General features: G+C 43.9%; 1 protein-coding gene across 1 annotated transcript in view; it reads right to left on the bottom strand.

Moving 5' to 3' along the window:
- Pdk1 (pyruvate dehydrogenase kinase 1) overlaps positions 1–12,041 on the bottom strand; it is a 31,802-nt gene that overhangs the window by 5,192 nt on the left and 14,569 nt on the right. The window contains exons 7-10 of the mRNA XM_021186521.2: positions 11,563–11,639; positions 9,974–10,072; positions 2,814–2,924; positions 851–964 (exon numbers count right to left, since the gene is read on the bottom strand). Coding sequence (XP_021042180.1) covers positions 851–964; positions 2,814–2,924; positions 9,974–10,072; positions 11,563–11,639 — 401 coding nt within the window. The remainder of the gene's footprint in view (positions 1–850; positions 965–2,813; positions 2,925–9,973; positions 10,073–11,562; positions 11,640–12,041) is intronic.

Below are 12,041 nucleotides of genomic sequence, written 5' to 3'. Positions count from 1 at the left end.
AGTCAGCAAAGGCGTAACCAATTCTTTAATCATTACACTGATTTGTTTGAGTATGTGTGGCTCAGTGGGTAAAGATGCTTGCCATCAAGCCTAATGATCTGAATCTAATCTCCAAACCCACATGAGGAAAGGGAAGATCTAATTCTGGAAAGTTGTCTCATGACCATGACAAACTAACATTTTATTTTGAAAGAGCAGCTCGAGCCGGGCGTGGTGGTACACGCCTTTAATCCCAGCACTCGGGAGGCAGAGGCAGGTGGATTTCTGAGTTCGAGGCCAGCCAGGGCTATACAGAGAAACCCTGTCTTGAAAAACAAAAATAAATAAACAAATAAATAAATAAAACCAAACCACAAAACAAAACAGCTCGGTGACTGGTCATGTTTCACATTAAAACTAAACTTACTTCTTTTTTACAGTGCTGGAGTGAACCCAGGGTCTTTCTTGTACATTCAGGATTCTCTACTTCTTTCCCACTGCCCTCAACCATCAAAGTCGGTGCATTCCCATATCTCTATATTTATTAATAGCATGAGGTTTAACTAAAATCCCATTCCAGTTTTTCATTCTTATCTTTTCTTATCATTAAAAGAAGTTGGGTTAACAGGCTGAAGAGATGGCTTAGTGGCCCAAAGTATTGACTGCTCCTATAGAGAACCCAAGACTCGGTTCCCAGCACCTACCTACACAGTATCTCACAATTGTCTGTAACTCCAGTTCCAGGGATCTCATACCCAGCTCTGGCCTCTGAGGGCTCTTGGATACATACGGTACACATAAACTCACACACATACATATGCAAATTAGAAAACTTTTCAGTGCAATTAAATCAAGAATCCTTGGTTATTACCTTAATGTAGATAACCGCATCTGTCCCGTAGCCCTCTAAGGAATACAGCTTTAGGTCTCCCTGGAAGTACTGTGCATAGAGGCGTGATATGGGCAATCCGTAACCAAACCCAGCCTGTTCAACGAGAAAACAGTTCTGTTCAGAGTCCCACACACTGCAACACTTTTCTAACTAAGATAATGCCATGGAGTACTGCAAAGCCAACAACCTGTGCAGCGGACGGAGCCCGTAAAATGCAGTCATGCGGAAGGGTTAAGCTGGAGTTTAGCTCAGCCCATCAGCTCAACAATTGTGGACCTAAAGCCTTTTATTCTGTCTATAAAATGATCTGTGGTAGTCTGAAGAAGGCATATTGCTTTTCTTCGCTGTCCTGCTCCAGGGTTCCCCCAATATAGCTTTCAGCAATTTCCTATAAAGCACACGGTTTCATTTAGGAGCAAGACTAGAAAATGTCTTGTTGCAGCTTTACAAACAATAGATAGGAATCTCAGGACTTCACACCATGGATTTCCAGCCTTTGTTCTGAACCTGGAAATAATCTGTGATAATTCACTTTCTTATTCTCCCTGACAGGTCACTTCCCTGCTCCAGAATCTTCAAAGCATTCCAGTACGCCCCTCCGCACCCACCCACCCGAGAGATTAAAAAGCCAAGCTTCTAGAAAGAGCTTCCAAGACAAGATCAGGTCTCTGCTGGCTGCTCTCCTGTCTGGTGGAGCCAATCTCCTTCCCTGACTTCCTTCAACACAGGACTTCTGTGTCCTCGTCCTGTCTCCAGTGTCTGGTCCTTCTTTACCTGAGTAAATTCTGCAGACACTTGAGGAAAGGTAAAAAATGGCTCCCATCAGCAAGCCATGCTTTTGTGGTATTGCTCACAGCACGGTGTTAGTGTTTATGCCAACAGAAGAGTCACTCACTAAGAACATGCATGGGCTCTGGCTTTTCCCTCCACTGATTATTTTTTATGTTGTTATTCATGTGTGTATGAGTGCAGGTATGTGCTTATCATGTTCTATGCATGGAGGGGAGGACCATTTCCAGGAGTTGGCTTTGTCCTGCCACCATGGAATCTGGAGACCAAACGATGCTGTCGGCCTTTTCCCACAAAGCCATCACACTTGTACTAATTATTTTATATTCCAGTGTTTCTAGGTGCCTCTTCAAATCAACTACCCAATCTCCAACTTTCTCCATGCCCTAGGGCTGAGCTGCAACCAAAAACACTCAGACACTTACAGACTAAATAAATACATACATACATACAATTTAAAAAATATATTTAAAAAAATAGGCATTGTGGCATTGCCTTTAATCCCAGGGCACTGGAGGCAACAGCAGGTGAACTGAAGAACAAAAATAAAGAGAAAGCAGACTTTCAGTTGTGTCTACCAATGAGGTCTTTCTAAGTACAAATGCTTGAGGGAAAACTCATGGCAAGTCAGCGATGACCGGTGACTAGTACAATCCATAGGCAGTCTTCGTACTGAAATAGACTGTACATATGGCTTGCCACAGGAAAGACCACCGTGATGTCGAGACCAAGAGTACCAGAGAAGCCTCAAACGATCGTCTGTCTTGTGCCTGTTTCAATTAAAAATAAACCCCAGGGCTCTTTAATTCAGGCTGAAGTATTTGTCTCTAAAGTTTTGAAGTGCTCTCTTACGCTCTTGCCTCTTGCCCCCTTGTTCCCACTCTCTCCCCAGTCCCTTTCCCCCTCTCTCCAAGTGGCCATGGCCAGCCTCTGCTTCTCTGCTCTCTCCTTCTCTCTGCCTTTCTCTGTCTCTACTACCCTCTTAACTCCCCTCCCCATGCCCTGAATAAACTCTATTCTATACTAAAAAAAAAAAAAAGTTTGGAAGCATTTTCCTTCCTTGCGAGCTCCTGTGAAATCAGCTTAACTGGTTTTGGGGAAGTCACATTCTGATGGTGGTTGACGGACACCACAGCCTTTCTCTGTCACATACCAGGGGCACCGCACGGGACGTTTCAACACGAGGCCGGGGTGCGGTTGAGTACATGTAGTTGAAGAGTCTGTCGATCTTCCTCAGTGGAACACCGCCTCCCCGGTCACTCATCTAAGAGGAAAAAGGACCAAACTGTAACCGGATCCCACACCTTGCAGAATCATGACAGCTACTTTGGGGTGAAGGCTGCTTTTGGAAATCCAAGCTGCAAATTTTAACACTGCCCTGAATGGTGTAGCTAACACAGAGTTAATCCTTCCTGGTGGACAATATGATAATCAGGATAAAATAAATAAAAAAAGCAAGGACACTCTACACAACAGTACCACCTCCTAAGTTTATCCTAAAAAAAAAAACTAAAGCAGGCAAAGTACACATGAGAATATCCATCATGGTTTTAAGAAAAACCAGAGAGTAGCCTACACGGGGACCACATAAAGTGCATTCTAAAACAGAATACTATGTAGCCATTTAAAATGTGACGTAGAACACTCTTGGGTATTAGCAAGAGAGAGGTCTACAAAAAAATAGACAATAAAGAACAAGTTAGAAACACTCACAATTCTAACTTTGTAAATATATTATAAGAAAGAAGTGTGAAATGGGCTGGGGAGATGGCTTTGCAGTTAAAAACAGACTGCTCTTCCAGAGGTCTGGGTTTGGTTCCTAGCTCCTACTTGGTGGCTCAAGACTAACAGTAACTTCAGTTCTAAGGGGTCCGACACCTACTTCTGGCCTCCGAGGGCACTGCACCCATGTGTAACCCATAGACTCATACAGATAAACTAAAATAGATCTCTCTTGTTAAGGAATTCGGTGTGGTGCTACACACCTACAACCTCAGCATACAGGAGGCCAAGGCAGGAAGATTGCCATGATTAGAGACTAGCTTGTGCTATAATGTAATATCCTGTCTCAATAAAACAAAACTAAGGGCCATGAGATTGCCCAAATGGTAAAGGTACTTGCCACCGAGCCTAAGACCTGATCAATCCCAGGGTGCACATGGAGGGATGAGTGTCACCCTGCTCTACCTCTGACCTCCACACCTGTGCTGGACACACACAGACACAACAAATAAATGCAACTTTGCAACACAGAAGAATTCCAGACAACCTTCTAGTGAGTTAAAGGACACACATTTTTCCTATTCTGTCATTTTTCAAGTCACAAGTAACCACACGGTAGACTGAATTAGTAATGAACTTACCCATTATATTTACTGTTTTCCTTTATAATTAGCATAGACAACTTTCCTAACCTCTATTCTAATTTGCTATAGATACTTCTTCTGTCACAAGACCTAAGTCGATGTTATTAATAAATATGATGTTAGTATACACATACAATAACATGTACAAAAAAGTTATAATGTAAATGGCTTATAGTTGAGTTTTCACATATTAAGATAATGTATACACACTAGAAGCATACTAAGAATTATACAGCTATTTTTGTTTCCTCTAGTGTATGAGGAACTAGACCAAATCCTCCCACACTCTAGAAGCTACACTCAGACCCTATTGTGATTTTCAAGTTAAAAAGGTTGCCTTGAGATATCATTTGAAGCTCTGCCTCTCATATAGCTAGAACTAAGTAATTACAGTATCCAAGTATGTAAGGACTTTATAAAGAACCTGTGTTTAGAATTATGCTTAAAACTGCTCTTAGCTGTGAATTCAAAGGCCTGCGAAATGATTTATTTTAGTGCAATAACTAAACAGCTCTGGGGTGAGTAGTTGCAGGGCTAATTCAATGTTTGCCTGCACTTCCCCAGTAAGAAGTGCGGGTGCCGCACGCCTTTAATCCCAGCACTTGGGAGGCAGAGGCAGGTGGATTTCTGAGTTCGAGGCCAGCCTGGTCTACAGAGTGAGTTCCAAGACAACCAGGGCTACACAGAGAAACCCTGTCTCCAGAAAAAAAAAAAAAAAAAAAAAAAAAGTGCGGGTGCCCTAAGAACCCTAAGTGAGTGGTATATCACAATAGACTTTGGAATAAAGGAGGGAGGGGTGCTAAAGAGATGACTCAGAGGTTAAGAGCACCTGTTGCTCTTGCAGAGGACCCAGGTTCAGTTCCCAGCACCCACATGGTGGCTTCACAACCATTCACACTCAAATTTCAGAGGATCTGATACCCTCTTCTTACACCCATGGACACCAGGCATGCATGTAGTATACAGATATACGTGCAGGCACAACATTCACGCACATAAAATGAATCTAAAAGCAGAGTACTACTACTAACAATCCCAGAGCTTCTGAGGCAAGATGGAGGCAGAGGCAGGACTGCAGGCCAGCTAGCTTGGCTCACCCAGTAGCAAAAACAAAGAGACTCTGCCTCAAACAAGGTATAAGGTAAAGACTGACATCCAAAGTTGTCCTCAGACCTCCAAATGAGCATACCTACACACACACACACACACACACACACACACACACACACACACACACACAAACCTCCCCTCCCCAGCCTGAAACCTGTTTGCTCAGGTTTCAGTGTTAAGAGAGCATTGGGGTGGAGCTTGCCGCCCTATCGTCCTACCACTCCCACTGCCTGCCTCCTAGCTGTTCCGGAGCCATCACGTGCTCACCTGCAACCTTACCCCAAGATGATTTGGCGGGAATCGGGCCCCTTCCCCTCCTTCATAACTCGGTGCACGAATTAGTAAACTGGAGCTTTGATCAGAATTTTGTCTTAGCTTCGTATTTCTCTCGTCTGCCTAGCTCCCTCTTCTCTTCCAGATTCCAGGATGTCTTCCCACAACAGAACCCAGACATGTGAGCCGCAGGCTGGACACAACACATACACACACACACACACACACACACACACAAACACATTTCCTAATTTTCTTTACTTAACCTTCTGGCAACAGACTAGCTTTCTAGCCATACAACTATGTGGCATGTGCAGAACAAGAGGTGATTCCTGGCAGTCTGAAGAAAACATGGGGCTGTAAGAGGTGGCATGTCACTAGAGGTTGGCAGGCAATCTAGGTCAGGTGTCATGGCAAGATCTGATGAACAGCCTTTGCTTTGAAGTCAACATGATAATGGATGTAGTGGATTATATAAAATACTCAGGGCACTTTCTGAGACTGTTTTAAGAGATTACCAAAAGAGGGGTGATGGGAGGTGTGTATTAATACTCTCAGGCAACTACACTGAGAGAGTGTGAAAATGAAACAAGAGACTGACTGAGGCAAAGGTGAACCTGAGCCTGTGCCAAGGAAAGGTCCTGGAAGAGTTAAGTGCTGTCACAAGGAAGGCTGGGAAGCAGAGTGCCAGCTCACCTTCAGTGCACAAATCACTGCTCAAAGCATCTAGCCAAGAGCTGCCGCCACCATCCACAGCCCCTATCTGACCCTAGTCTTCCTGTTCTCCCAACACTGAGTCCCTGAGCCAATGCATGGGAATCCAGGCCCAGAGGAAAGAACCTTTCCTGACTGTTTTGTTGTTGTTAAATGAAGCTGGAGAGATGGCTTCACAGTTCAGAGCACTTGCTGCTCTTGCAGAAGACCTAGGCTTGGTTCCCAGCACCCACATGGTAGGTCACAATTTTCCACCATTCCAGTTCCAGGGGATCCAGCACCCTCTCTGAACTCTGTGGGTATCAGGCAGACATGATACATAAATATACATGCAAACAAAATACCAATGAGCATAAAATAAAATATACAACCTGAAAATGACTTTAGTTTGCATACTTCATACAACCCCTACAGCAAATGTGTCTAATTACTATATATTTATTTGTGCTTCACTCATTTGAATAAACACCAATTTAAAAAAGAAACCAGAAATTCAAAGGAGACAGTATAGGGAAAAGATGAAAATGGGAAATAAATAAACTGTAATTTCAAATAAATAAATAATTATAATTACTACCTTCAAAGTGACAAAAGAGAAAACCAGAACAGATTTTTATAAGGAATAATTTTTTAAAATTTCTTTAAAAACCTAAAAAAACAGGGCTGGAAAGATGGCTAAGAGGTTAAGAGCACTGACGGCTCTTCCAGAGGTCCTGAGTTCAATTCCCAGCAACCACATGGTGGCTCACAACCATCTGTAGTGGGATCAGATGCCCTATGCTGGTGTGTCTGAATACAGCTACAGTGTACTCATATACATAAAAATAAATCTTTTTTAAAAAAAATCTTAAAAACACTGGAAATAAAAATTCAGTCAAAGAGCTGAGAGTCTACAGTCAAAGAAAGGGCAAGTGAGAGGGCTCAGTGGATAAAGGTAGTTGCTGCCAAGCTTGCTGACCTGACTTTGACCCCTCCAACCCATACTGCTAGCAGCAGAAACTCATTCCCAAGGAAACTGGGATAATGGGTTAATCCTATCAACCTAATAGGATCTAGAGTCACCTAGAAGATAGTCTCTGGGCCTGTCTGGGGGAGCTATCCATATACGTTACATGTAGTCTTGCCATGGGGTGGGGGTGGAGGGGAGGGATTATCTAGATTAGGCTCCTTCTAGTTACCCTGTGGCAAATATCTAGATTAGATTATTTCTGGCAAAGCCGATGAGGGATTATCTTTATTAGGATAATTGAGGTGCAAAATCCATGCTAAAAGTGGCTGGTAACACCCCTTGATCTTGGACTCCTCTGCCAAAGAGAAGGCTACCTGAACCCCAGGATCACGGCTATTTCCTGACTCTGGACACAAGGCAGGGAGCTGCCTGGATTCCTTCCCCAGCATGTTGCGCTGTTCCCTTTCACTATGAGCCAAAACAAATCCCTTCTCCTTCAAGCTGCTTTTCCCAGGGGGAACAGGAGAAGCAAGAAGAGAAGAAAATAAGACAAATGAGTCCAGAGGTCCCAGAGAAAAAGAAAGGTCCACAGTAACTTCACAGTGAATTCCAGAACACAAACCGGAAAAAGATCTAAGCACTTCAGTTAAAAAACAAACCAAACCAAAAGCAGACAGCCAAAACCAATGTTACAGAGGTAGAGGAAAGGAAGAGCAACTGCAGAAACCCTGAACCTCTGGCTGTTCTCAGAAGGACAACCTGAATGTCACCTGCCAAGGGAGCCAAGAGCAGACGACTCCTCGCTCATTCATCCAACATAGCACCAAGAAAAAGATAAAAAAAACTTTGTTAGAACTCCTGAAAATGAACCAACTGAGAGGTACCTGTTCATGAGAGTACTGAACAGTACTCTGTGTGGTTCTGGCTCATTCCCATCTCAGTCTTGCTCTCAGCCCCTGCCAGTGACAGACAGTAGTAGGCACCAACAGTCACTCAGAAGGCTTGCATCTCCTGAGTTTGAGTTCCACATCACCCTACCACTATTAAGTCTGAAGCAATCAGAAGTGATGGGATACTATTTTTAAAAAAAGATTTTTAAAATTTTTTGTTTTATGTTTACTGGTGTTTTGCCTGCATGTGTATTTGTGTGAGAGTGTCAGATCCCCTGGAACTGGAGTTATATAGACAGTTGTGAGCTGGGAATTGAACCCTGGTCCTCTGTAAGAACAGTGTGACGGTTTGAATATGCTTGGCCCGTGAGAACTGCCACTATTAGGAGGTGTGGCCCTGTTGGAGGAAGTATGCCACTGTGTAGGCTGGCTCTGAAGTTCTATGCTCTAGCTCCATTTGTGTGGAAGAGGCCCTCCTCCTGGGTGCCTTTGGATATAGAACTCTTGGCTCACCCAGCATCAAGTAAGTCAGCCTGCATGCTGCCATACTTCCCAACATGATGATAATGGACTAAACCTCTAAACTGTAAGCCAGCGCCGATTAAATAATTGTCTTTATAAGAGTTGCCCTGGTCATAGTGTCTTTTCAGAGCAATAAAACCCAAACTAAGACAAGCAGCCAGTGCTTTTAGCCTCTGAGCCATCTCTCCAGACCCATGGATTACTTTGAGGGCTGCAAGGACATGGACAAACTAAAGAAAATAACAGGCTAACTGAAGGGATAAGCTCAACCCTGGGTGGGGATGTGGAAGGCTGTACTCTAAGGGTTATGCTCCAACTCAGAAAAGCCCCCAGAAAGCCCTAAGCTCTCAACCCTACCTGACTGAAAACAGGCTACACCCTACCCTAAGTTAGTCCATGTTGTGGAAAATAATGGCTTTTCAGAGAGACTATTTTAAGGATAGCGGGTGAATGGCAACTAGGTAGACGTATAAATGAGATCTGTCTGGCACCACCCACATAGCAATCACACTGATAATGATTTATTCCTGACAACAGAAAGGGTGCCACCCTGTACAACTATCAGACTGAACTAAACTATAAAGGCACGTGTATTAAAACCTTATTGGGGGAACTAAGAACTTATTACACATTAAAACTCACTGAAACTGACCAGAGACAGTAGCACCAGGTGCCTACAGAACTCGGAGAGCATTTTTTGCAGCCTACAATTAATTCCATGTATGAAACCAAGACTGAAAAAAGGAGGAGGGCAAGTGCTTGGGGCTGGGCCGGGAAGAGATGGGTCCACTGCTACCTTTGAGAGAGCTAATGCCTCTGCGACCATCTCGGAGAGCCAGTGAGTGTAAAACCTTCATGCCAGAACACCCCTCAGAAGTTCAGTACAGAACAGCAAGACAAGCAGTGAGCAGCACACATACGTGGCCAAAAAAGACAGCTGAGTTGTATGTTCTATATGTATATTCTATATTCTATACCTGATTACTTACAAAGAGGCACGTGTAGTCTAAGCAAGGACATGGTATCACAGTGGTTACATGGGAAGACCGAGCAGTGGGTCTGAGGGTCTGCAGCTTTTGCAGCTTTTACTCTCCGTGTGACCCGGAGCTCCTCACGGACCCTCAGTTCCCACAAGTCGCCTGCGCTCCTAAGAGGCCCTGCTGAAAACAGAACCGAGCAAACACAACAAGGGGCTGAAACCACAGTAAGATTAACATCCTCCATCACACAGGACTCGCCCAAATACTTAAGCTTTTCACTGATCAAAGTCTGCCTCCAGTGTTCCTTCAACCTGAATCATCTGGATTAAGGACCAGAATAGAAACAGACTCGAGAGATAATTCTACAATTTGTCAGATAAACAAGGCAAAGTGCTTATTATCTAGTTGACTGAAATCCTTTCCCTTGAGAATAAATTATACATTACAGACGTTAGACATATTATATCATTTTTATGTGCCTACACATCCATTTCTCTTATCGAGATTACCTTCACAGTCAGGTCCTCCTCACCCAGTGTGACGTGAACCTGAATCGGGGGATAAACGCCTTTGTCCGCGTGGTGCTCCATGGTCGCTCTCATTGCATTCTGAAATATATTAGGATTATATTAAAGTATAGGTTTTTTTAAAGCAACTACTTATAATTTTGAAACATATATACATTACATGACTTTTAAGTTTCCTTTCTCGTTGGTTTGAAATTAAAAGTATTTATACATAAAATGGTTTGACTAGCTTCTAAAAGGTATGAGGCCTGCACTGCCTAAGCATGGGAGGCCTGCACTGCCTAAGCATGGGCTAGTGACAGGACCTGTGACACTGGAGTAGAAACAATAAGGCCAGAGGAAGCTGGGACTGGATGTGGAACTGAGAGCGCCCCCTGGCCACTAAGGACTGAGCCGACCTGAGGAGAGGAGGCTACACTTATTTTCCCTAGTTCAAAACTAGGTTCCAGACCAAAGCCACTGTCACGGGCATTAGATAAATATGTCACAGCTTAACATAAAGTTTTAAGTATTACAGGGTAGAATCTTTACCTGACTGAAATTTCAAGGGGGAAAAAAAAGTTCAAACACGTTAGGGGCCAACTGCTTTTTAGCTACTTAAAGATTATATGTAGGTGCAAAGCAAAGCGGCTACTTCCACCCTTACTTCCTTAGTTCCCTGCGTTGTATATGCTGTTCTGTATTTTCTTCTCCTTCTGGATTTTGAGCCCGGGCCTTGCTATGCAGCTCAGGGTGGCTTACTGCCTCCACTTCAAAGGTACTGACTGGGCTTACAGTCACAGGGTGTGCCATACAGCCGGCCGGCCTACTGTTACTTTGCACTAGCCTACAGAAGCCAGCTCTCTATCTTCTGCTCTGCTGCTGGCTGGAGCCTGAGAGGCTAAGCAGGCGACGACAGCAGAGACTGCTGATCTAGGACAGTCATTTTCAACTGCGGGAACCTCCACACTTATCAACCACTCTGTCTCGACTAGCAAGTGCCCCAGTGGAAGGGAGGGCGACTCTCAACACACCCAGCATGCTTTTTACTGAGTTTCCCAAATATGTTATAAACAGCAAATAGTTCTCTAAGTCTAGTATCAACAACTTCCTAAGAGAAAAACAAAAACAAAGGCATGTAAGGGAGACTGGCTCAGGGGTAGAAGACTGGGAAATATAATTGTACATATCCCGGTTCATGATAAAACAAATATAAACTTACTAAGCACCTGTAGCATGCTCTGTTATAATGGCCACTTAATACATCTTTTCCAATCTTCACACATTTCCCAAGAAAGAATTACCCTAGCTTCAAAGAGGACTGAGGTTCAGAGCGGTTGATTCATTTGCCCACGGTTATATACTAATAAACAAGAGAATCGTTATTTAACTCCAGGTCTTTCTGGCTCCCTGATCTGTATGGAGGCACCCATCTGTATAGACAAAGAGCTCACTTCCAGCACAGTGGGATAATACTCACAGAAAATGGCATATCATCATGGAATAGAAGCCCAAAGGAATATGGTTTTCAGAGCAGATCCCTACACTCAGGGAAGGACTAGTAAATGTTATGCAATACTATTTTTACAAACCTTGAACAGTTCAAACACCATGTGATAGAGATGGGATGGTACATAAACCACTTGTATTGTCTGTCCTGGTGATTTCGCTACAGAGCAGAAGAGAAACATATGAAAGTACAGAGAGATGTGCTCAAAGCATTCGTAAGAATAACCCTGTGGAGTGACGTGGAGTGAACATTAGCAACGGCAGGGTGGGGGGTGCTACGGGGGTGCTCGCACCCCACTTCTTCACTGTCTCAGAGTTTGAACCCTGTACTCACACTCACAGATGAGAGGAACGAGAGGTTACTCCTCACACTCTGGTGTAAGATGCTAGCCACCCATCCTCCCGTGCTCCTGTGCTCCTCTAGGACAGCAAGCCTTAAAAGAATTCCATCTTTGAGCCGGGCATGGTGGCACACGCCTTTAATCCCAGCACTCGGGAGGCAGAGGCAGGCGGATTTCTGAGTTCGAGGCCAGCCTGGTCTACAAAGTGAGCTCCAGGACAG

The sequence above is a fragment of the Mus caroli genome, chromosome 2 (genome assembly GCF_900094665.2).
Source record: "Mus caroli chromosome 2, CAROLI_EIJ_v1.1, whole genome shotgun sequence".
Taxonomy (NCBI): Eukaryota; Metazoa; Chordata; class Mammalia; order Rodentia; family Muridae; genus Mus; species Mus caroli.
The sequence above is the reverse complement of the archived record's forward strand: the minus strand, read 5'-3'. Positions and strand labels throughout refer to the sequence as shown.